Below are 26,969 nucleotides of genomic sequence, written 5' to 3'. Positions count from 1 at the left end.
TGAGAGTTTTTTACTGTAGCAAAACTTGAATTCTAAACTCGAATCGGTGAAATAAATAAAACCTACATTTTTACCGTAATTCTTTTTTATCCCATATTTCACGTCATATGGTGGTAGAACAGAAAACCCGTATGTCTTGTGTCCCATCTTATTGCAGTTAAAATAATTTACCATGCGCAGTGAGAAGTAATTCATAGTCCACAAAATGAATTACGGAATAAGAAAAGTGCACTTAAAAGGGTCTACTTTATGCTTCATACTAGTGTAATTACCGCATCATACAGATACAGATAATATTTCACATACTTCAACCAGGATATAAATCTTACAAAATGCCTCAAATGGTATCTATCCAACCCTAGATAGCATACCACATCATTATCATAAAATTTGAAATGCTTCTTAATTAACGTTTAATAATACTTTTTCATGTGGATCTATTAAATGACATGGCGTAATATATATGGTTAGTCTGACTCAGACATCGTTTAACACCTAAAATATTAATAGAGGATTTAAAGCGTATCTCGATCACGTCGGATGGGGTCAAATTGGCATGTGAAAAGTCATCAATAATCCTATTAGTCATTTAGTCTCGATTCCTTTAAATAAAAGAGTTGTAAACTCATTGAAATTCAGCAGCGTTCAAACAGATTACTTCCAAACATTCAACTTTTAAATGAGCGACACTATTTGTTAAGGTTGGAAATTAAAAATAAAAGGAAAAGGTGAAATTAAAAAATAAAAATAAAAAGTGAAAAGAAGATTAAACAAAGATGCTATAAAAAAAAAAGTTAAATGTTATAGCTTCCATCACTATTGTTGTAATATTTGCCTTAAAAACTAAATAATTTAATTTTTCCCTCAATATATCTTCTGTAAATTGTTTGCTCAACCACTTCTATGATCATTGTCATTACCGGGTGAGAGGAATTGCACAGTTTACGTAAAAAGTTCATAATCGATTAATTCTCTAATGCTCTAGCATCTTTCTAATCCTAGATGTTACAAAAAGTTTTTTTTTTTTTTTTTTTTTAAGCAACGGATATAACATAGAATCCTCACGAGCATTTTCAAATAGAACGGATATCATGTAATTATCCTTTAGAATAATAATGCAATATAGTTGGCAAAAATTTTCAGAAAAAGTAAATAAAAATAAAAAATAAAGAAATGAAAAAGGGGAAATTGTTTCAAGTTAATTCAATAGGTTTATTCGTTATAATTTTTATTTTTTGTACATTTTTTTTTTATTTTTTCAATAACATCATTTTCACTAAGCACTTCACCGGAAGGATTAATTTAAAATGAAAAAAAAAAAAAAATACGTTTCTAGAATAGAAGACGTGGCTGATCTCAGCATTTGGTCCATGTAGATGTAGATGTACTCATATTGATAACAAGAGGAGACTAATTTATCAACCAAAAAAAAAAAAAAAAAAAACAGAGAGACGAGTAGAATACATGGAAAATAATACACATGATGTACATGATCATCATTAATTAATATATAAACTTGTTTGATGGCGAAATGCCATACTGAAATAATCAGCACCACTCATAACACAAATTAATCATGATTTGACCCTGTTAATTGATGGTGAGGGTTTTTTTTTTTTTTTTTTTTTGGGGGGGTTTTTTTTTTTTTTTTTTTTTTTTTTGCTAATCAATAGTTGATGGTGAGTTTGAGAGCAATAGTTCGTCATATCTTTGATTAAGCGTAGTGGAGAACATGATTAGGGAAAAACCAAACATGGGTCCTTTCCTCCGATGGAATCAATCTTACTAAAGGTACCCCAAGACGGCAAATCCAAGATGGCAACGGTTTAAAAGACAACGCATATATAGTGTGACAAAAAAAACCAAAACAAAAAAAAATGTTTTTAGTTGAGCTTATAGGATTTGATTTCTTAGTATCAAATATAGAGATTGGAGAATAAATTCTACCTTTGTAAAGATTGGAGAGAATTTTTAAGGAAGAAACATGCTTATGCATGATGACACACAAATAAAATGGGAAAAAAAATCATTTTTCTTTTTGCAATGTGCATATTGCTTTTCTTTTTTTTTTCTATATAGCAACATTCTCATTCAAACGAAATAGATATTACAAATATAGATCTTATAAAAATATCGAGATTGATATTTTATTTACAAATAATCCATTATAGTAAACAAAATAATCAAACTAATAGGAACACGAGAGGATTCTTTTGTGCTTCTTTTCAATTGACGTTTAGATAATTTTATCAACCTCTAAACTTGTCGTGATTTAGCAAATTGTCTTCCAAACTTTTAATTTTAGTAAGTTACTCTCCGAACTTATAAATTTGTTGTAATGTGCCCTATTTTGACGATAATTTTGTTAAATTCGTGTAAAAAAAAGTTCGTTCAGCAAAAAATTTCAACATTCCTATTCAAATGTAATACAAATCTTTTAATATCTCAACTTTTAATCCCTTAAATCTAATAAAAAAATTCAAACAAATTTAGTTAAATGGGGTACATTGCAATAAATTTATAAATTCAAAGGACAACTTCCAAAATTAAAAGTTTAAGGGACAATTTACTAAACCACGACAAGCTCATGAGGGAATAGTGCCAAAAACCCATAAATGAGATAAAACCAACATAAATGAGATCAAACCAAGCTTTACCCATAATTTTTTGGCTCTTTCAAAAATCCTTCACCACCAATTCCAATATAGGTTCCTTTGATTAATATGATAATGAACACAATGTCAAAGTCGATCTGTACTTGAAAAAATACCTTAGTTTTAATTATTAGAAGCTACGGATCTAATAAGAAACAATACAAAATTACAAAAAGCGATAAAACTAAATAGGTTACCATAACTGGAGTGAGATATGAGAGGATCAATCTCATTAATATATATATATATATATATATATCTTTACACATTATGAAAATATTACAACTACAAAATAAAAAAAATAAATAAAACCTTAAGGTTTGTCTTTGGTCTAATGTGAAGGACTGTCACTACATTGTAACATTAAAAAGTAAGGGCGTTAACATGATATTTATTATACATAATTTATTGGGAGAAAGAGAAAAATATGTCAAGACTTGAGATGAATTAAAATTAATAGGCCAATAATTTACATAAGTTAATAAATATGCCAAATTATTATTTTTGTCCATAACTTGTCTGGTTATGAACCATAACTTGTCAAGTTATTGTCTATTTTTGTTCATAACTTGTCTGGTTATGAACCATAACTTGACAAGTTTGTCCATAACTTATCTGGTTATGAACTATAACTTGACAAGTTATGACCTATTAATTTTTATAACTAAAAGTTGGCCTATATACTTTCTTAAGCTTTTCATATTGGCCTATTTTTTACTATTTTCGTAATTTATTTGTCTGTGATAGATAAACTTTTTGTCGTTATTTCTTTACAAAATCATTGTTACATACTATAAATATCACATCCCTTTACGTTTACATGTTACATGTAATACCAGACTTTTGTGAAGAACTTACACCCAAAAAACTTATAAGTGAATAATATTCAATAATATTAACCATATATTCTTAGGGTTTGTCTTAGAAGTCAAGGGGGGAATGCCATACCTTAACTAGCTTTCTTGAAGTGCAACAGTTTGCTCCCCTATGGTTAAAGCTGCCTCGTATCGCTAATAGGTTGTTTAAAATTGTTAGACAGATTGTAATATGTCTCTTAAATCAAATCACATTATTTTTTGGATGTTAAGACACAAAAACACAAGTTAAAAGGCGACGTGACCCGCTGCAGCAGTTTGACAGTCCAAGTTGCTGTCAAACCCACTGTAGTAGATAAAACATCCGCTGCAGCGGATTTTCTGTAGAAAATTGTGAAAGTGTGTGATTTTGTGATCTGGAACATTTTGAACAATTGCATCTATTAGTGATATGTTTTCACACATATCTTAACACCTATTAGCAACATATATAACTGTTGTAATAGATACATTAATCCATGAAAATATATCTTTACATTGAAAAGGTATCTCTATGTGAATGGTTGTGATGTTTGAAGCAGATGTGTTCATTCATGAAATGACACTTCCGTCTTTATTAATAATCTAAAAAATTTACAGACTTTATCTATGTTCTAGAACACAATATTATTGCTAGGTATTGTGTTTAAGGGTTTGTTTTATCTTGGGGTTATTTACAATAGAAACTCGTTAGCAAATTTTAAGAAATGAGTACAAATAAAACCTTAAAAAAAGTATTTTTATACGCCTCTAACCCTTTTATTTTCTGCATTCTTTTCATTCTCTACACTCAAATTCTCTAACAAAGAATCCATATTCAGCAATCCTTTATTAAGGATTGATGCTACAGTATAATATAATTGTGTAACATTATATTTATTCTGCTTAGTAAATTAATAATGAGTATGAAAACATGAAGTATTGTGCAATAAGTAAAATTATTATTATTATTATTATTGTTACGTAAAATAGATATCATATTCCCCAAGTTGTCTTTACATATTACATGTGGGAGGTCTTTCACAAAGGACCAAAGCGTTTGTGTATGTTCTTTAGTACTAGAAATTTTGTCCCCGTCTTGAACATGTTTTTAACTTTTTCTGGACGGTTATAAATTTAAATTTATAACTTCTTAAGGTGGTTGCAAGTTGTAACCACCCGCATGTGCTATGCTCCTTTATATTCTTCCTTTCCCCCTTCTTGTTGTATTATTGAATGGGAAATTCAAACAAAATAAATAAAACAAACTAACGTTTCTTGGGCATAATGATTATGCAACGAGGCAATGGAATCAACCTTGTTTCTTTAAATTCAAAGGTCGATTTTTCTTTTCAAACAAAAAATGAAAACCAGAAAACGACCAAATAGTTTTCAACTAGCAGCCAAACGTTCCTTTTGTTTCTTCCGTCAAATATATATAAATATTATACAACCATTAAAACTCTTATTTATATATAAATGGAAATCTTTTATTTCAATGGCAATGTCAGTCTGATGAATGTAACATTTTTTTGTTGAATGTAACATTATTTGTACATTCGTGTAACATTCATTTTGTTTAAACGTAACACTAAAAAACGTAGTCTTCTTTCATATTACATTAAAGTTTGTTTTAATGTTAACATTTCACACCAAAAAATTACAAGTTTGCGTGAAAAATATTATATTTACCATATCGTGCAGTTATCAGATTTAAGATAATACCTATATGCGTGTGTACAGACGAGTTTCTAATAGTTACATGATTAGTATGACATTTATTTAATGTAACACACACATTATTCAAGATAACATAACACGAATATTAGAAAGACGTAACACTAAGAAATTTAACTATCTCAAATTATTGCTACACAATGTTACAAAGGTGTAATAATGGTTGAAGATGATTAAATATCTTTGCGCGTCACATTTTCAACGGTGATGTTACGTTAAATAATTGTTATCTTACGTTTTTATTTTTATATGTTACGTTGGAGGAACTGTCCCCACCAAAAAAACAGTAGACAAACCCTATACTAATCATGCTTTCTAAACTTTCTAGTGGCAATGCTAATTTATATTAGGAGCTTTTTATTATAGAATATTCTACAAATAGTGCGAGCATGTTTCTAAAGTTGGATCTTATTAAAATTACATCAAAATAAGAAAATACAAAAGTAACATAATTTACTTGAGATCTAACATTTCAAAACAAAACCTTCCATAGAACTCTCCGTTACATGATATCAAACGAGAAAGTGATTTACTAAAAATACATAAAAATACGCACAAGACCGAAAAGGCGAAAACTATTCCCAACAAAACGAAAGTGATTCAACAAAATTTTCATGAAAACAATACATTAGACAATGAGTTTTCTCTCTTCCAACTTCCATTTCAAAACCTAACTTGTCCTCTAAATCAGAAGTTTCCTCTCACTAGCAAAGTTCAGAAGCTTCCTCTTTACCTAGAACACCCTAACCATTCTAACGGTTGATTAAAACGACGAACAGAAAATGAAAATATAATTATCAGTAAACAAGGTAACTAATAATAAACATTCACCAAGTAATGAAGGAATAATGAAACACCAAATTTACACAAATTTTACAGACAAAGCGTATCAGAAAATAGTACCATAGTGATAGTATCTGTCCAAAGTCCACACACATTCCCATTCCCACAAAAACAAGACATATATACCCCTCAAATGTGGCTTCTTTTACGCATCCCAAGACCTTTGTTTTTCACCCACTAAAATGATTTACAATCCAAAACAAAAGGTAAAAGTAATAATAAAACAAGAAACAAATTTAATACAATCCCCCAAAGAGACTCTTTTGAATCATGAACAAAATTAAATATCAACCAAAAGAAACAGAGAACAATAAAAATAAAAAAAATTTTAAACCCCGTCTTTTCTTTTTTCTCCTCAAGAACAAAGAACCCCCCTGCTTATTCTCCAAATCTTTTGAATGTCGCGAAGAATCCGATTGGGAAACTTGCAGGAACTTGATTATTATGATGATTTGAGAAGCTTATTTATTCATAAGAAGGCTTGGTCTTGGACCTGTACAAGAGCTTCTTCTTCTTGGAGCTTTGGTTGTCAATTGTGAGCACAATCTTTCCCGGTTCACCGACTTTGAAGCTGTTTGCGATAACTGGTTCGTCTGCCAGGCTGATCTTCCTCGCCTTTTGTACTATTACAGTGTAGTGATCCTCAGCGCTAGGTACAAATTCAGCTCCATAGGTTACATCCCATCCCAAAGCTCTGATTTCCCAAACCAGAATGCTCGACTGAAAACAATAACACTCTCAAGTCAGATCACAAATATAAATTACGGAGAACTACAGTTATGAACGGTCAGATTTTCATCAAATTTTGCTAAACCCGTGTACTTCCTTTCCTTATCTAAGATTTGATAAATTAGTGTACTTTTTTCTTTTAATATAATATGATAACGATAAAGATGTGTACTTTTTTTAATCTAATATGATTATGATACATCGTGTTTAATCCAGCTGGATTTTTTTTCCGTACCCTTAGAATTGAACAAATGAAAACCATTCGAATGCGGAGTACAATTATTAGCTGAAAATAATGTTGGTTTGTTTGATTACCTCAGAGACTGGGATTTCAACGGTGTGTTTCGCTGCAGGCTTTACGGTGATCTCAGTGACAGGGTCAGAAGTGGTGAATTCTTGGTCGCCCTCACGGCTCAGTCCACCGTACTGAACAGGGACATGTTCAGGAGCTATGTATCTGTGTGACCAAACAAAAAAGTGCACATCCATTAATAAAAGAGACTTAAATAATTGTACCAACCTTTTTCTCTGTGAGAATAAAAAGGAAAATCAATAAACAAATGGGCAATGAATGAATTGGTAAAATTACCTGAAAAGAGTCTCGGCGGACTTCGATGGTCCAGCAAATACAAACTTGCTCTTGGTCCTCTGAGTGAGGAAAGGACTGATCATCCTATTGAAGGCCAAATACCACCATGGCACATTGATAAACACCTTCACAAAGCAAATCAAACCAAAACCCATCAAGCTAATTCAACAACAAAACACAAAATTCAATTCAATCAGAAAAACCAAAAATATAATTTGCCTCTATCCCATCATATCCGTAGAAAACAAATTACAAGCCCGGACCCAATTCTGCTCGACAGATGGACCCACTACAACTAAAAATATATATTTTTACCTGTTTGGCAACGAACTCAGGGTAGTTGTCTTGAAGAAGCTGAAGAGCCTGGTTAGTGACCTGATTGTGCTCTCTCTTGAAGAGTCCAGGGGAGTTTCTGAGGTCGTTGACCTGAACAATTGTGGAGATTCCCTTGGGATCGAAATCGAACTTTCTAATGCTCTTCTCCAAGAACTGAATTCTCCACTTGATGAACTTTGACCTCTTCTCTTCATCTCCGAAAGTGTTCTGATACAACTCCTTGCTCTGAAACTCCCCGAATACGTTATAGCAAACCGAGTGGCCTTCCTTGTCGACGCCGTGAGTGAACACAACCTTATCCCAGTCGCTGCCGAGATCCTCCTCGATCAGCGTGTCGATTCCGAAATCCTTCCTCCAGCGGACGGTGTTCTTGATCATGGTGAAGGCGTCCTTCACCTTGTAGTCTCTCGCCCGGAGGAATTTTAGAAGGATCACGTCGCTCCTCTCGTCTCCGAGCAGCGGAATTCCCCATATGTAGACCTCTTCAGGCTCGGGAGCCGGCTCCGCCGCCGCGGCTTCGGCCTCGGCGGCGGCGGAGGATTCCTTTTCCTTCTCCTCCTCCGCTTTCTTCGGCTCTTCCTCCCCGGCTTTGGCCGATGAGGTCGCCGCCTCATCGATGGAAACGACGACGGTCTCCTCGATCGCCTCGACTGTCTTAGCTCCGTCCTCATCGACAACCGCCGTCACTTTCTCCACCACCACAGTCTCCACCACTTGCTCATCCTTCAGAGGCTCTTCAGTTTTCTCCTCAATTTTCTTCTCTTCGACTTTCTCCTCGGTTTTCTCTTCAGTTTTCTCCTCGACTTTCTCTTCGGTTTTCTCCTCGACTTTCTCTTCGGTTTCCTCGGTTTTCTCTTCAGTTTTCTCCTCGACTTTCTCTTCGGTTTTCTCTTCCTCCTTCTCCTCTTCCTTCTTCTCTTCTTCCTTCTCCTCAGTTTTCTCCTCCTCCTTCTTCTCCTCATCCTTCTTCTCTTCCTCCTTCTTCTCTTCCTCCTTAGCCGTAAACTCGTGCTTGCTCAGTGCCTCCTGGATGAGCTGCTTGAACTCGTCAAGAGCCTTCTTCTGAGCCTCGGGAAGCTCGCTGACGACATAGCTCTCCTCCTTAAACGACACCGACTGAGCAATCGCCTTCTCCTCCTCAACAACAGCCTTCGGCTTCTCCGCCTTCTCGGCCCCCACAACCTCCTCAACCACCGCCGCAGCCTTCTCCGCCACTACCGGCTCAGGCTCCGGCACCGGCGGCGCCTCCTTCTCAGTCTCCGGCTTCTCCGGCGCCAGAGGCACGTCGGCGACCACAGTCACCTCCTCCGCAGAAGGAGCAGCTGTCTCCGCCGCCGCCGCCGGCTTATGGGCTTCCTCCGTCATGTTGAGAGGTTGGGTTTTCCTTGGTGGGTTTAGAAAGAGAGATAAAGGGAAAGGAGGGATTTTTTTTGAGAGAGAGAGAGAGAGAGAGAGTGGTGGTTTTGTTCTTCTTTTTCGGGTTGTGTGAGAGAGAAAGAGGGTTTAAAAGGAGGAAAATGGAGAAGATGGTTGTTTGTTGTTGATGTTGTGAATGGAGAAAACCAGTCTGTCAGACAAGTTTGCCAGCTAGTACACCACTTTGCTGTTGGGACCCACCCCACTTCTATTGCTAGCTAAAATCTCTCCTCTCCTTATGCTTTTCCCTTATTATTATTTTTTTCTTTTTTTTTTTCTCTCTCTTTTTGGAGGCTGAAAACTTAAAATTATAGCTTTATTATTCTCTTTCCATATAAAATTCTCCCAAAATTTTCTCAAATCTCAACGATATCATTTCATTCTTTTCAAATTTCAACCGTTGTTTTCCTTGATAACAAGCAAAAGAAAAAAAAATAGTAACTAAATTCTTTGGGGTACACCAATTTATTTGATAATTTTGAACTTGACAGCTAATTGATTGTAAGTAAAGTGTAAAATGGTTAAAGAACATATGTTCAAAGGAAAAAATATATATATGTAAGTAAAAGGATTAAATTATGACAGTTCATTTTTTTCATTTTTTTCTCGAATTAATTCAGTTTTACTTATGTAAGGAGGAAATTGGTTTTAACAAAATTTAGTTTTTTTTTTTTTTGAGACACAAAACAAATTTTAGTTCCGGAAAAAGGTAATAAAATTGTTATTTAGCCTAAGTCTTTTTTGGTAGGTTATGAATACACACTACAAGTAGAACAAAATCCTGAACAGTTAAATTTTTTATCAAACTTCATTAACTTATCATATTTTTTAATTTAACATAATTTGATTTAATATTATGGTTAAGATCTATGTTCTTTTAATACAGTATTGCTTTATACCTGTGCCAAAATACTTTTATTTTTCGAACAACATAACCGTGATTAATTTATGTGGCTAAAAGAATGCAACAGGGGTTAGTGTTTAATACCCATTGCAAATAATTTTTTTTAAGGGGATTTGCAAAGAATTTGATATTTCTAGCATCAATTTAAATAATTTCCTTGGTAACAATGTCAATAGAAACAAATAACCCTTCCTTACAATTTATTTTTTGTTTGAAGAAAAAATAACGTGAAAATTTTGATCAAGTTCGAACTTTTTGTTCTCTAAAATTCAAATGTGGTTTTTTTTTTATTCTAAAATGATATTGGTTTCTTTTCAACAACAACAAAAAAATTAAGACACTGGTTTTGGAACGATTGATAGGGTTGATGTCAGACAACAATATTTGTCTTAGAGAGATAACTCGATACAAATATTTGATGCTATGTTCCAGTTTAGAAATCGATGAGCAAATGATAAAAACCTTTTCACCATACGGAAGAAAAGAACCAAAGTTTGTATTCCACTGAAGATAAAACAACAAAAATTGACATTTTTTTCTTATTAGTTTACTAATCCATCACAAAAGCTTAAGCTATTAGCAGGTGGGTCAACAATAATTTTATACTTTAACATTACCCTTCACTTGTGGGCTGAACAATGAGCAATCGTGTAAGTAAATTAATTATAAAGCCCAACACGTGAATATTTAAGCCTGAGATATATTAAAGACCCAATACATGATGACAATTTAAACGTTGATAAATGGTGCAATTACGGGGATTTGAATTCAAGACCTCCCACTCTGATACCATGTTAGTTTATCAATTCATCCCAAAAATTTAAGCTATTAGGAGGTGGACCAACAATAGTTTTATACTTTAACATTGCTAGGCTTAAAACTTCTATAAATTATTCATAAAAAAATGAATTAAAGAAACATTTCTGAAAAAAAAAAAATAGAAAATATGGTTCATGACATTAAAAAGCAATACAAACACTTTAAAACACTAAATCACATTTACATGGCTTCTTGATATATGAAACAACTTGTTCCATTCCACCTATATTAATTAGAACGAATAGGTCAAAGAGAAAAAATGTGTTTTAGATTCCCGAAATGCGAGTCATCCAAAAAGGTATATTAAAAATCAAGCACATACATATTAGTCTTTCTACATTTTTTTTTTTTTTACGGTTGATGGAATAATCTTATTACTTGAACTAATAATACATGCACCACATGTATTGCCGAAACCATTGGCACTACTGAGGATGAGATCTCAAAAAAGCAAAACAGGGAAGTTGGAGAATCGACACCCCAAAACATCCAGTATCCCTACCCTTATTTGTCTCATAATCCACACATATGCCTTGCAACGAGAAACGCTTTCTCTACAATTTTATCGCTCTTATTATTGTGAGGTTGCCGGCAAAAATATAGTATTGAGAGTCCAACGATGCGATCGGAGGCGGTCTCAGGGCTCTGATCTGAACCTTTTTTTTTCTTTCTCTGTCGTCTTTTCTGGGGCTGGCTCATGTTGTTCAATTTAAGAGTTTTATATTCAAAAAAGAAACTTAGTTATACGAGTCTTGTTAAATGTAGAAAGATTGCATTCGTGAAACTAGAAAAGCCAAAAGTCAGCAATTTTATTCATTATATAGGTAATTATTCTATGTACAGTAAGATTCTTTACCCTTTAAAATGACAAGAGTATATAACTAAAAGTAGACAAAAAAAATTAAAGAGTAAATTCTTTTTCTTTGAAGAAGAAAATGATAAGAGTAAACATCTACTATTTGGGTATTATGCACATTTCTCATTTACTTACTTGCATCTTTTAATTATGTTTAAGGAGGAAAATTTTGTTTCTTTATGCTTTATTTGTCTAAAATGATACCTTTTTAGTCTCTATTTTTTTTGACGCTTTCTCTACAATTTTATCGCTCTTATTATTGTGAGGTTGCCGGCAAAAATATAGTATTGAGAGTCCAACGATGCGATCGGAGGCTGTCTCAGGACTCTGATCTGAACCTTCTTTTTTCTTTCTCTGTCGTCTTTTCTAGGGCTGGCTCATGTTGTTCAATTTAAGAGTTTTATATTCAAAAAAGAAACTTAGTTATACGAGTCTTGTTAAATGTAGAAAGATTGCATTCGTGAAACTAGAAAAGCCAAAAGTCAGCAATTTTATTCATTATATAGGTAATTATTCTATGTACAGTAAGATTCTTTACCCTTTAAAATGACAAGAGTATATAACTAAAAGTAGACAAAAAAAATTAAAGAGTAAATTCTTTTTCTTTGAAGAAGAAAATGATAAGAGTAAACATCTACTATTTGGGTATTATGCACATTTCTCATTTACTACTTGCATCTTTTAATTATGTTTAAGGAGGAAAATTTTGCTTCTTTATGCTTTATTTGTCTAAAATGATACCTTTTTAGTCTCTATTTTTTTTTTTTGTCTTTTTTCCTCCCTTCCGAAACTTGCAATTAGAGTCAATTTCTCGTCAATAAACAATTTCTAGAAGTGAGACTAAAAGGGAGGGGATAATAATATAAGCCGAAGGCATGCATGGGATTCCAATGATATGTGTGTTTTAACTTTCTTCACTCTTACGACATATATGAGGCTCTTATCTAAATACGTACACGAATGACTAATCAAAAATTAATAAGTGGTGATAACCATCGTCAAATTGATGGCTGTCACGACTCTAGTAGTAGACTTGTCACTTTGAGCCGCCACAAGAGTCGGTCCTCAAAACAATGGGCCACAAAATGGAAACCAAAGATGACCCTTAATAGATATATTTCAGAAACCGGCGGGTTGGATATTATTAGGCAAAAACGGTCGTTTCACTTTGGATTTTTATACCATAAGTTTATTTAAGGGTTATTCTTTTTTAGAGTGTAATTTGAGTGTAGTTTTTGAGTTATAACTTGAGTTGAAGTTGTAACTTGAATAAAATTGAATAAAATTGAATAAAGTTGAAACTTAAAAAAACATGAACTTGAATAAAGTTGAAACTCGAATTGTCTTTTTTTAAATTTTTTGGACAAAAGAACAACCCCTTAAAATCTATACTTTTAGTTTTTAATCTCTTTAAATATGATAATTAAAAACTAATAACACAAAAAAAAAAAACCATTTGATTGGTATTTTACATATTTTAAAGATCAAAATTATAAGTTTAAAGTTATTTTTCATTTTTTTCCCTTTTTTATGTTTTAACTAAAGGGTATTTTAAGTATTTTTAAGTATTTTTAAGATTAAAATAATGATTGATTATGAAAAAATATAAATTTGTATATTAAATTAAATTTAAATGTATATATTTAATGAGATTAAAAACTGAAAATATAAATTTTAAATAAATCTAAAATAAAAAGTATAAAAATATAAATACCCCTTACTTATCTAGCTTTATAATAATAATAATAATAATAATAATACATTATATATATTTGTTTTCCGGAAAGTCCCAAAATATGATCCATTCCACTACCCAGATTTTATTCTCCGATGGCTCAGGCCCAATCCAACGAATAACACGATGGGACATAGCTGTCAAAAGCAGAATGAGATCACAGAGAGCCGCTCATGTAAAGTTGCCGATGTAGGACGAGCCATGTATTTGTCGTTTGTTTCTATTTGGATTTCGGAATTCCAAATTGTAGATACCAAAATAGATAAAATTTTTAATTTTTAAATTTAAATCTTAGTTAGGATATATATATATATGTATATATATATTTTTTTTCTTTTGTATTTTGTATATTTCAGTTTAGATTGTAGCTCGGAGAAATGAGATCCATAGACAAGGTTAAGATATCCGTAGAGAGTTTCTCCATCAATGCAATTGTTTCAAATTAATCATTCTGTTAAATTTAAATCAACGAAAAAAGCAGTGAGAATCATATATTATAATAGATGTTATTTTTTAATTTTACATGTTAGAATATTATTATTGAGAAGAAAGTCATGTCGTTTTCTATTATGTTTATAACATTTAGATTGATTTTAGCTTATAATATCTAACAACAAATTTAACCCTAATAATATCTAATTATTTTCTTTAAAGAGGAAATATTTATGAAGTTGTCATTCTAGAACCGCGACTTGTTATACATTTTGACTAAAATTTATTAAAAAATAAAATACTTTACTAGTGAACGGGTGGTAAAGCCACGTGTGTTAGAATTGCACTATATTCTGGTGCAGAAATCCATGTTTTTAATCCACAGAACATTTTAACTGTAGAATCATATCATATTTACATCAAATTAAAAGTTTTTTATTTCTTACTAACGAAAAAAACAAATATTCTCTTTATTTACTGAATGTATGTACATGAAACAATATTCCACGTGCTTTTCTTTCTACGGCATCTTTTTAAATATTAACAACAAAAGGTAAATACAAATTTTATGGTGTCCCAAGGCTCTGTTAGAGAATGTGAAGAATAGAGATTATTATAATATTTTCTTATATTGTTTAGTAAGAAGAAAGAAAAATTAAAAGGATATATAATAATTATTTATTTAATTATTATATGATTTATTTAATTATTTGTTAATAATTTTTTTTTGTAGAATAAAAAATTATTTTTTAATTTAAAATGGATTAGTTAAATCCTTTCAATAATAGAAGGATTTAAAATATTGAGCGTCAAATCTCTTCATATCTATTCTCTCTCATTTTCTTTTTCTAACCAAATAAAAGATTTAGAACTCGTTTAGTTGGAGGATTCGTTTTCTGATTTGAATAATGATTTATGGTTCACTATAATATTTTCTTTTATAAAAAATATACATAAATAAAAAATAATTTTAATCTCATAATTCTAATCTATAAACAGGACAGACTCTTACCCTCTCTTTCTTTCTTACTAAACATATTCTAAAAAGTAAACCTTTACCGGCTGGGTTTTTCTTTATATATATATCTATATATATATATATATTTTTTAATTTTCACCCTTTCCTTAGAGACGTTACTTTAGTGGGTTTTCCTATAACAGGCTGTCATGAATCAAAAAAGAATCAAAAATAGTATGGAAATTTATTCTTTACATAAATAAAAAATAATTTTAATCTCATAATTCTAATCTATAAACAGGACAGACTCTTACCCTCTCTTTCTTTCTTACTAAACATATTCTAAAAAGTAAACCTTTACCGGCTGGGTTTTTCTTTATATATATATCTATATATATATATATATTTTTTAATTTTCACCCTTTCCTTAGAGACGTTACTTTAGTGGGTTTTCCTATAACAGGCTGTCATGAATCAAAAAAGAATCAAAAATAGTATGGAAATTTATTCTTTTTTTAGGGAAGAAACTTTGACAACATCGTTCCTTTTAAGGAAAAGAAAGAAAAAGGCCGGCCGTAACGGGAAGAAAATAAAGCCTGCAATCAGGACGAGGAGAGAGAAAGAAGAGCGAGAGATAGACTGATAGAGGGCCGTTTTGTCCTTTTGGAGCGGTGGGGCCCATCAATCTCTCCCTATGTCTATCTCTTTTTCGGTTCTTTATAAGAAGCAAGAAAACTCAAAGCTGGTGGCTGGGTTTTCCTTGCTGTCCCTTTCTTTTCATTTCAAATTTTTAAAAGAAACTGGAAAAAAAAAAAAATTTTCTCAAATGAATTTGAAATTTGGAAATTTTACCTAAAAAAAATATTTTCTTTTAAAGCAAATTTCTCCAAGAGGTTGCGTTCTGGCATGTGGGGGAAATTTGTCGGGATATGGGACCAGTTTTAGAGAGACAAGAAAAAAAGAAAACAAAAAATAAAAATAAAAACAAGAGAAAAAATATCTTCCATGCGGCTGATTACATTGAGATTTTGGCTGTATTTTTCTCTATCACTTTCTCTGTAATATAAATATACATGACCTCATTCACTTTATAAATTTAAATTTTTAATTTGAGTTAAAATATTATATTTTTTAAAAATTTTTCACTGTAACAAAAAAAGTTAATGTAGAAAAAAAAAAAAATTTTCTCAAATGAATTTGAAATTTGGAAATTTTACCTAAAAAAAATATTTTCTTTTAAAGCAAATTTCTCCAAGAGGTTGCGTTCTGGCATGTGGGGGAAATTTGTCGGGATATGGGACCAGTTTTAGAGAGACAAGAAAAAAAGAAAACAAAAAATAAAAATAAAAACAAGAGAAAAAATATCTTCCATGCGGCTGATTACATTGAGATTTTGGCTGTATTTTTCTCTATCACTTTCTCTGTAATATAAATATACATGACCTCATTCATTTTGTAAATTTAAATTTTTAATTTGAGTTAAAATGTTATATTTTTTAAAAATTTTTCACTGTAACAGAAAAAATTAATGTGATATTTTTTAAAAATTTTTTACTGTAAAAATTTAAAATTAAAAACTCAAATCACTAAAATGAACGAGACAATAGAATATTATGTGTATATATGTGTATGGCTTCCAATCTTTATTGTATTCAATCAAATGTTTAATTAGTTGGAGAATTAAAGTTGTCCGCACCGCGATGACCGCTGGCATTGGGATGGGATGATTTGGTGCTATTCGTAGAAAGGTGACTTATCAATCGTTATTAGGATTTTTAGCATAACTGTCCCGAATTTATCCTGATTTAGTAAATAGGCTCCTACACTTTTAATTTTGATAATCAATCTTCTAAATTTATAAAATTATCGCATGTGCCTCATTTAATTATTTTTTAATTTTTATTAAATTTAAGGATTGAAAGTTAGAGAATTAAAAGATTTGTATTACATTTGAATTTTAATGTTAGAATTTTTTATCAGATGTGTGTTTTTTACACTAATTTAACACAACCATCATCAAAATAGAGCACACTGTAAACAATTGTATAAGTTGAGATGACAACTTGTCAAAATGAAAAGTTCAAAAAATAAATAAGCCATACAAATTCAGAGGGCAAACGTGTAAAATACCCTACTTGTTATCACAAATGTGCTAAAGATGATAATACGGATAAATTTTCATCACTCATAAAGAGGTGTGTCCCATTAGATTGGATTCTGCCTATTCATGTAGTGAGACTCAACTTATATGAGTAGCGGAGCTTTAACTTATGAGAATACATAAAAGTGTTCTAAATGTGAAACTTCCATAACGCACATTTTTCTTGCAAAGAAAAGAAGAAAAATGAAAGTTGGTAAATATGAGACATTATAACATGTATTTAATTAGAGGGAAAATGAGACAAAATATACCAAGATTAACAAGACGATATCAATCAGTTAAATATCCGGTCCTAAAGCAACTAAAATGCCTATTTTATGTGCGAAAAGGATCATCATATGCGTGAAGTTCTCGCCTTTGAGCAGCACTCATAAAGAAAGACAAGCACTGCTAAGCAGCAGCAACCCAACCCTCTTAGAGCAAAGGATGGGGCTCGACCGCCTAGAGAGAACCCAACATTTTCAAATAAGGCATGAAAGAAATCCATCAAGTTGAATTTCACACAAAGAAAGATAAAAAAAAAATAAAAATAAAAAAAATTGGACACAGTTGCTACAAGGAGAAAAGGCACCAATTTCTTACAAATTATAAGAGTACCATATTTGCCTAATAAGAAGACTTTCTTCATAAATCTTCGGAGTACCCGGTAATACTTGATCATCCGCATTTTGTTCAAAATAGTGAAACTCTAAACATCACAGTGAACATAACTCTCATATAAATCACTCTATGCTCTTACCTCTTTATTTATTTTAAACACGTTAGTTTTATTGTTCATGCTCGGATATTCTAAATCAATCAAAGGTGACCAAATTCCGTATTTTATGAAGTTCTCCGTTCATTTTACCGATTTGAGTTTAAAATTTGAGTTTTGCTACAGTAAAAAGTTCTCAGAAACATTCACATCTAACTTTTTTGCTACAGTAAAAAGCTCTCACATAAAATCACATTTCAACTCGAATTACAAACTCGAATCAGCGAAGTAAACGGGAAACTTGTTCATTGAATCCTACTACAAGTTTAACCGTAGATTTCGCCGTCTACAATAATGTATGTCCACTACACTAAAGTAATATGCCTTTATAAAAACTTCACCAAGGAAAACTTTGCAAGAGAAAGTCTTAATGAAGGAAATAACAATACAATGTGCTTGTTTATGTTATGCGCTGAAAGTCACTCGCATAAGCCCATTTAGGAAAACACAATGAAATAAAAGCTTGGCATATGGGGAAAAAAAAAATGCAATACGCGATTGAGTTCCCTTCAATATGTATACTTAAACAATTCAACAAAGATCACTAAATTTACGCATTATAATATTCTGTACAAAAAAAAAAAAAAAACATTCCGCTTTTGTATTGTTGTAAAGATATATAATATATATATATATATATGTTCATTAGAGATAAGCATTAAAAAAAAGGGATAGAAAAATCTCTCATGGATGGCAAATATATGTACATATATGTACTACTCACGTCCAAATTCCATGCCAAAATTTGCTTCCCCTAATTTTTTTTTTTAAAAAGTAAAATATTCTTCCACAATTTTCAATTAATCAACTGTATACGTTTTGGCTTATAATTCAAAAACCAAAAACGAATTTAACCCTAATAATATCTAATTTTTTTTAAGAGAAACTATCTTGTGAAGTTATCATGCTACAATTGCGACATATTATACATTTTGACTAAAATTTATTAAAAGAATAAAAAAAACATTAGTGAACGGGTGATAAAGCCACCTGAGTGGGAATTGAACTGTATCCTCGTGCAGAAATACACGTTGTTAATCCACAGAACACTTTTTTTTCCGACTGTATGTGCATCTTAATTGTAAGTAAAATAAGATTACTTCTAGATTTCAAAACAACAACAACAATAATAATAATAATAATAATAATAATAATAAGATTACATCTTACTATTAGGTATCACCTCATAAAAACAACAATTTTCAACTATTGAAATTATTTTTTGGGGAATCCTTTAGTAGTATGAGAAAAACAACAATTCTATAAACAAGACAAGACTTTTAACTGTTAAATGATATCTTATTTACATCAAATTAAAGTTTTAATTCTTACAAATGAAAAAACAAATTCTCTTTATTTACTGAATGCGTGTATATGAAACAAAATTCTCTGTGCTATTTGGGTTAAAATGGTCCACGATCACATTCTATTGGTACGTGGTGTCAAATACTACTGGTGTCTCTTAGTATTATTTATTGTCTTGGTTTCTTGTTTTCCAAACATGCCTTTGTCTAGGGGTGTTCATCCAATTAAATTCAGCCTATTTTAGTCATATAACAGCAAATCCAATTAAAAATCAGTTTTTAGAAATCCAATCAAACTCAATCTAATTACTAGTATATCATTAAATCCAATCCAATTCGATTAAGGTCGGTTTGGATTGGATTGGACCAATCGGTTTTGGGCTTACGCATATGCATATTCATTCTTGTTAAGTTTCCTTTTTTTCCCTTATTCGACCTATTTGTTAGGGTTTAGCGGAGGGTTGACGGCAGAAAATGAGAGAGTAAAAATTTGAGATAACATTGAGGTCTTATGTTTTTTTTTTTTTTTTTTTTTTTTTTTTTTTTGAATTTTAGGTGTTTATTAAGAAGTTTTGTTTGATGTGTGAAAGTGTATGAAGAAAACACTTTAAATTTTTGGCCAGTAATATAAATACATATATATTTATAATTTTTTTATTTTATATATGTAATTTGTATAGAGGTTGGACTTATTTGAATCGGGTGTTTTGAAAGTAAAATAAACATTTAATATAATCTAAGTCAGTTTTTAAGAATTTAAATCCAAATTAATCTAATTGAGATCGTTTATACCTAAAAAAAAAAAATAGATTTGATTGAATTAGACCAATCAGTTTGATGAGTTGATTGGATGATCACTATCCATTTCTCCAAAACATTTTTTGACCCTCTAAAGCCTGAAGAGTCATATTGACGTTCTCTATGACCTTTCTTTGAATACGAGCACGATCACAAGCATGTCATGTAAATCAATCATTGGTGGACAATTTTGGTAATTTTTTTCTTTCAATTATAGTATTATTTTCGTTTAATTTAGCTTCGGAAAATAATTGAAAAATTATTGATATCGTATGATTGATTGTGGGAATCCGTTGACAAAAGTTATGATTTAGTTGTTCCTAATTATGTTTAAGTCTAAAATATATAAGGGGGTGTCCAGCAAGAGGAAAGAAAATAGAAAGAAAAAAAGGCATGTAAATTATTATTTTTTTTTTTTTAGGGAGAAAAAGGTATACAATTTAGGTAATGGTAGTCGAGATAAAGGGGAATAAAAATGGGTGGAAATACCCGAAAAACTCATGACTCAGCCTCGAGTTCATTAGATTCCCAAAAATCTATCAAATTCACATTTGAGAAAATCCAAAAAAAAAAAAAAAGAGAAAAGAGAAAAGAAAAGGGAAGAAGAACTATACGAACTGGGAATCAAGTTAATCTCCAAAATTCAAAAGATGCCAGACATATTCTCCATTTGTCATATTTCTACACCTTAGAAATTCAAGAAACCGTAGGTTCGTAGAACCAGACAGAGTGAAAGAGAAAGTATGTTGAGAAGTCAATGCTAAAATGACAGATTTGCGTGTTGCGCAACCCACAGAAAATCTCGCAGAAAATCATGTTTTTCCTGGGTGTTTGAGGATGTGAGCGAACCGAAGAAGCTTCTTGGGAAATTTTAGCGGAGTTTTGGGTTGATAGTTTTATGCGTCGGATGGTCTTTAGTCAACGGCTAACACGACTTTAGTGTACGTATTTTTTAGGGTTTGTTTGTTTGTTTGTTTGTTTTTTTTTTTTTTTTTGAAAAGGGAAAATTTCATTGATACAAAATAACAGTAATATAAGGCCCTTTTTGACTAATACTCTACAATTGATAGAAATTTTCTATTGCTTAAGAGTCACAACAATGTAGCTCAAAAAACCACTACATAGACTCTATTTTAGAGAACAAAATAAAGACTTGGAATGTGGAGAGATCACCTCCGTTATTACAAAGTAAAGCTAGTAAATGTGAGAATTTTTTACTGTAGCGAAAAAGTTAGATGTGACTGTTTCTGAGAGCTTTTTACTGTAGTAAAACTCGAGTTTTAAACTCAAATCGGTGAAATGAACGGGACCTTAAAATAACGAAAACACATTGTGGAATCAATTAGGCAGCATGATGCTCAACTTAAAAAAAAAGTATTTGTTGTAACTAACTGCGAACACTCAACCCACGAAACAAACATATTTGCGTCTTAAAACATTTTATTGATGCGTGAATTTGTAGAAGAAAAGAAAAGGGGGAAAAAAAAAGTTTGATAATGTTGACGTCCACACAAAATTTAGAAATGTATCGACACACGCATAACATCACGTATTTGCATCTTTTATATGTTGGCGTACACGCTCTAGTCCTAGAAAATATGTCATCATATCCAGCCGAATATATTTATAATTAGTGCTTGTGTTAGGTAGCCAAGTACGTTGACCTTGATTTTCTGCAAAGATATGAACCCGTAACTAATGAAAACAAACGATAAATATAAGGTTATCTGAGTGAGCCTTGATCTCCATTAAATATAGGTTTATTTAAGGGAATTTAAACCTCTCAAGACACTAAAATATAAAAAATAAATCACCCGCACCCTTTTAAGATTTCATTCAACTACTTAAATAGAGAGATTACAACTTAAAAAATAAAGGTAACATTATCCCATTCATTACCCACTAACAACATGACATGTTCAATATAAAGACGACATCTAAAAATATGGGATAAACCCCATGACTCCTACAAACCATCTTTTGACTATTTTAAATAAATAAAATCTAAATGATTTATCCGTAATTTATTTAAAATAAAAATACAAATTCGTAACATGTAACCATTCAACGTTTTTGGTCCGTATCATTGCTAACAAAGATATAAATACCTGACAATTCAATAGTTAGTTAGAGAAAATAACATAAGAATAAAAGCTATGTGATCTTATAAAACTATTCGACATGTCAGGGAATAAGTGATACCCTTAATTCAAGAGTGTTATCATTATAAAAAAAGAAAATATGACATAAGAAATTTCAGAACATCATCACTTAATTTCTCTGATGCTCAAACAAAATTCGTAATTTTTTCATGTAATAGGTTGAAAATGATTTTTTTTTTGTGTCACGCTAAAACCTTGATGAAGCTTGCGCAGAAATATATTAAATTTCCAAAGACATTAAGCAAGAAGGAATGTGACTAGCAATCCAAAAGAGACCAATTTATGAAGATTTTTGCGCCTTTTTGTTCAAACTTTGAATAACGTAGAAACCAAGCAAATGATGAAAAATGTACACGTAAGGAACCCATTTAGGTTGCTTGCCAAAAAAGAAGCTGAAAGAAACGTTGCAGCACCCTTGAAGAAAAGAGAATTTAACTTGTCGCTAGCAAAAATGCTAATTAATTCATAATTAACAAATCAAACATGCTAAAAACAACGTGAATATGCTGATTAAATTTCTACAATTTTAGATAGTATCCACAAGCTATATCTGTAACTTTTTATACAGAAAGGAGAATGCTTCTGCTACTTGCTTATATGTATATGTATATTTCTTTTTTCAAAGTTTTGTTTTTTTAAATCTATATATATATATATGTACATTACCTATATATATTCATTCTAATTTACTTTTAAAATTGACTTATCTAAAACAAGTATCTACTTAAAACATTCGTTCATACAATACACTTTAAAATGCTATTTTCTCAAATATGATCCTAACTAATCGTCACACTCTAATATGATTTTTCACAAATCTATTCCAATATTTTAATTAAAATCTTGATTTAAGTGCTACGATGTCTCTATTAAGTTTTGGAGGATTCAAAACATGTTCACTTGTTTCTTTTTAAAATCTTTTTAAAGAAATTAAGAGAGAGAATAACTATAACAAGTAATACATTCTAATTAGGTTAGCATCCACTACAAAATCTCATCTTTTATCAAATTCCCAACTTGCTAACGGTAATAAGAAAAGAAAATGACAATAATTTCAAACGAAAGGGAGGAGAAAAATGAAAAAGAAACAGCCTGAAGGCAAAAAAAAATAATAATAATAAAAAAAAAGTCCCAAGTAGGCTCCGTTCATTTCACCGATTCGAGTTTAGAATTTGAGTTTTGCTATAGTAAAAAACTCTCATAAACAGTCACATATAAATTTTTTACTACAGTAAAAAGTTCTCACATAAGATTACATCTCAATTCGAATTAAAAACTCGAGTCAGCGAACTAAACGGATCAGTAATTTCCAATTTCAAAAGATAGAGTGAAGACTCGCATCTTAAAAGAATGCTATGAATATGCCTTGTTAAAAATTAACTACCCTATGGCGAAAACTGATAGGAAAAAGATTACACATCTCCTCAAAGAATCAGCTAATTGCAAAATCTTTAATAAGGAAAGCCCGCCATATTCCTATAGACCGTACTAACGTCCAGAAAACCCCCAAGAAGAATCTTCCGAATCAACTGCCTAAAGCAAGCTTGTTGACAACGTTATTTCCTTCAAAATAATAATAATAAGCTCGATAGAAAATTCTATCTAAGTAACGAACTGCAAAACCCAATGGGAGATAAATCACCAAGGAACTCTTCAATTATGAAAACGCAACAAATCAGCAACATATGTTGAATCTTTTTAAATACTAAAGGCAATTCCAATTGAAGCCACTAGCAAAATAAATACTAGTAATAACTCTCATTAATTCAACTTCAGAAGTATGCAAATTTCCTTAAAATTTAGTAAAACGCCCGTCGCAAGAATCTCCAGAAAATCTGAATATCTCACCACATCTTGCTAATCTCGAAGAACCTTTAGCCGCACCATCAATACTGACTTAAATATGCGATTGTACTTCAATGGTTTTAGGCACTTTAAAAGTCACTCTATTCTGCAATGGTTTTAGAAATCTTGTATTTTTAAATTTCATATTTGAATATTTACCCTTTAAAATATATTTTTTCTCACTTATATTTTTACTTGCTAGCATGATGAGAAGATTCTTGAGCTAATTCCGATATTTTGAAAAGTTACCAAGATGATATGCACTACAATATGTCTACTTTCTTCATGAGACTTTTTGCCTACAATTTGTTTCGTAAGGAAATTTCGTCTCTTGGCAACAAATATTCATCGAGAAAAACTGTAGGCGAAAACATATTTAACTAACATTTCCAAACGAATTTATCTTCGAGAATTCTTTGAAAATAATCCAGCGAGAACAAATCCCACAAATACTGCATTTACATGTTGATATATCTTTCCCGTCGGAAAAGACAAAAAAAAAAAAATCATGGAGAACTATCATTCGTAGAACGCAAAATTTTGGGCAAAAAAATTATGTTAAGAAATTTATAGTAGGCAATAATTGTTGGAATTGTATGCCAAGGCAAAACAATAATTAAGACATTATACATTAATCAAGCATTAGGTACCACAAGTCGTTGGATGATACTATATACAAGGGTGCTCGTCACACAATTTTTTTTATTTAGCATTTTTTGGATTAAAAAGATAGGATTGTCATTTTATGTTTAAAAAATTGACTCAGAGTACTTGGATTTTTTTTTTTTCTTCTTTGAATAACAAACTCAAGTTGAGATTTTCCAAGCACAAAGATACCAACTTGATAAATTGATAAAACTACTCATAACATAGTGATATTTTTCTTCATTTATTCATTTATTTATTATTATTATTATTAATGTTTTGTCATTCCTAATTAGGCCAGTCTTTTATCTTTGAGTTGCTTTGTTGGCGAGGTAGTTTTGGGCTCTGCCCAAATTTGGTGAATCACGACAAGGCCAACCAGATGGTTCGGTACTTCGCAGGTTGTCGTGCCATGCCTAGCCTAGGGCTAAGGGCCTTTATGTGACTTTTGGAACGTCTATCCTTGCAGTGTTGAGCCAACCAAGGCCACTTGGGTCATATATACCTGACGTTGTTGGCTAGAAATGAGACCAAGCATGATCGACCGATCGGTCTATTGATGACGACAATGGATGGTGATTGCATATTCACATGCAGATTATTAACTCCATGTCTTGACATATACCACATTGTTATTGTTCTATATGTCAATATGAGAGAGTAATTTCAAACTTATGAGAGGTTTTAAATAGGGCAATTTTTATAAATATCCTTTCAAATAGAGTCTCTTTTATTTCTACTCTTTAATATTAATTTACATATTTTTATCTTTTAGATTATAACTAATCAAGAGGTAAATTTTTTTTAAAATGAGTATTTTTAATAAGTCAGGTATTTAAAGAGGTAAAACTTATAATTTTCTCTTTTAAATAATTATAGGCCCATCTAGTAGCATTTTGAAAATTGCTTTTGTTTTGAGTATAAAAATGGAAATAAGGAATTTTTTTGAAATAGTGTTGGGATTGTTTTAGAAAATGTGTTTAGTTATTTTTCTAGAGATTGTTGTATAAGAAAAAAATGAAACTGTTTTTAGCTATATTTAAAAAAAATTTATTGAGCTTAGAAAATGAATACGGAATTTAAAAAACAACTTCAGTTATTTTTCATTTTCTCAATAAAAACTATTCTATTTTTTTTTTAAATTTCTTTCTTTTTTAAACATTTACTAAGCAAACGTTATTTAGAAAACGTTTACATTTTCATGCCTCTAAAGATGGGCATAAACATTTTCAAATAAAACCGAACACCCCAAAATTTGTTTTGTTGGATATATAAATAGAAGAATTCTGACCTTGCATTATGTGTGACTCTAGGAAAAATTGAATAAATTGCCTTAAATAAATATCATTGTTTCTTTTAATATATATATATATATATATATATATATATAGTTTTTGAATGGGAAAATTGCAATTTATTCTCATGGTCTAATTTGTGGCCATATTTCAGAAAGATTATGATTGAGGGTCGGCAGAAGAAATTAATGAGGTGTGCTAACTCATTGGTGACAGGTAAGGTCCAACTAACAATATCAATAATCATTGCCCCCAGGAATCCTAGATCATAAAAATCCAACAAATCATTTTTATTGGCCTTTATATTTAATATTTCGTGTAGAAAAGTATAGCAAAAGTATATTTTGTGGACTATGCCAAATCCTTCTCTGATATTTGTAGTTTTATAAAACATATGATATTAAGATCCAAGCTGGAAAAATAGCTTTTACTGGCTACAAGTATTTAGCTGCTTTTCAAGTTAGGTTCCTCGTAGACCTAATGTAGAATGTACAAAATTAAAGTCAATATAAACGTAACGTTTTCAGCAGATCAATACTTCAATTTGAATCTCCAATTGCCTAAACAAAACGCAAATGGGATTAAGAATTTAAAGAAGGATAATAATTTTAATTGGTGTTGGAGAAAACCAGAAAGTCTACATGATTGGTCGACCAAAAAAAAAAGAAAAAGTAAACAACCTACTTGTATTACCATATGTGGCACTTGTATTATGACGTTTGGTTCATGAATTAGAATCATGATATTAGAATTATTTTTGATTTACGTGTATTTTTTGTGAGAAAAAATACTGTAGCGAATCACGAATCATGATTTGAATCGGGGTACGAATCCCCCAACCAAACAATTTAAATACAAGCGACATATAAGTAGATGGCTTTTATTTATTTTGTTTTAAGGGAGATTCTAACGGAATAATTAAGATTACCACAGTTGTAGATATAATTTAACAATAAATTCACACAAGATACCGTTTAAATGTAAAGAGTTCAAATCCTCCTACTTCAACATTTAAAGAGGGAAAAATAAATTTCCGGAACCAAGCTACTAATATTATTCTTTCCGGCCTATTTACTAGGGGAATCTCGATGTTGATTTTAACTTATTACTTATTGATAATTATAAAAATAAAAAAAACTTATTACTTATTAATGTGATGCACGT

At 30.9% G+C, this 26,969-nt stretch overlaps 1 protein-coding gene across 1 annotated transcript; it reads right to left on the bottom strand.

The window, feature by feature from the left end:
* Positions 1-6,360: 6,360 nt before the first annotated feature.
* Positions 6,361-9,284, bottom strand: LOC21391675 (patellin-3). Its single transcript, XM_010097605.2, has 4 exons — positions 7,701-9,284; positions 7,386-7,510; positions 7,112-7,253; positions 6,361-6,787 (listed from the first exon to the last, which is right to left on the bottom strand). The coding sequence occupies exons 1-4, from the start codon at positions 9,084-9,086 to the stop codon at positions 6,533-6,535; spliced, it is 1,908 nt and encodes a 635-aa protein (XP_010095907.1). The 5' UTR covers positions 9,087-9,284; the 3' UTR covers positions 6,361-6,532.
* Positions 9,285-26,969: the final 17,685 nt, after the last annotated feature.

Source organism: Morus notabilis, unplaced genomic scaffold (genome assembly GCF_000414095.1).
Source record: "Morus notabilis unplaced genomic scaffold, ASM41409v2 Scaffold1540, whole genome shotgun sequence".
Lineage (NCBI taxonomy): Eukaryota > Viridiplantae > Streptophyta > Magnoliopsida > Rosales > Moraceae > Morus > Morus notabilis.
This window is presented reverse-complemented; position numbering and strand designations above follow the sequence as displayed.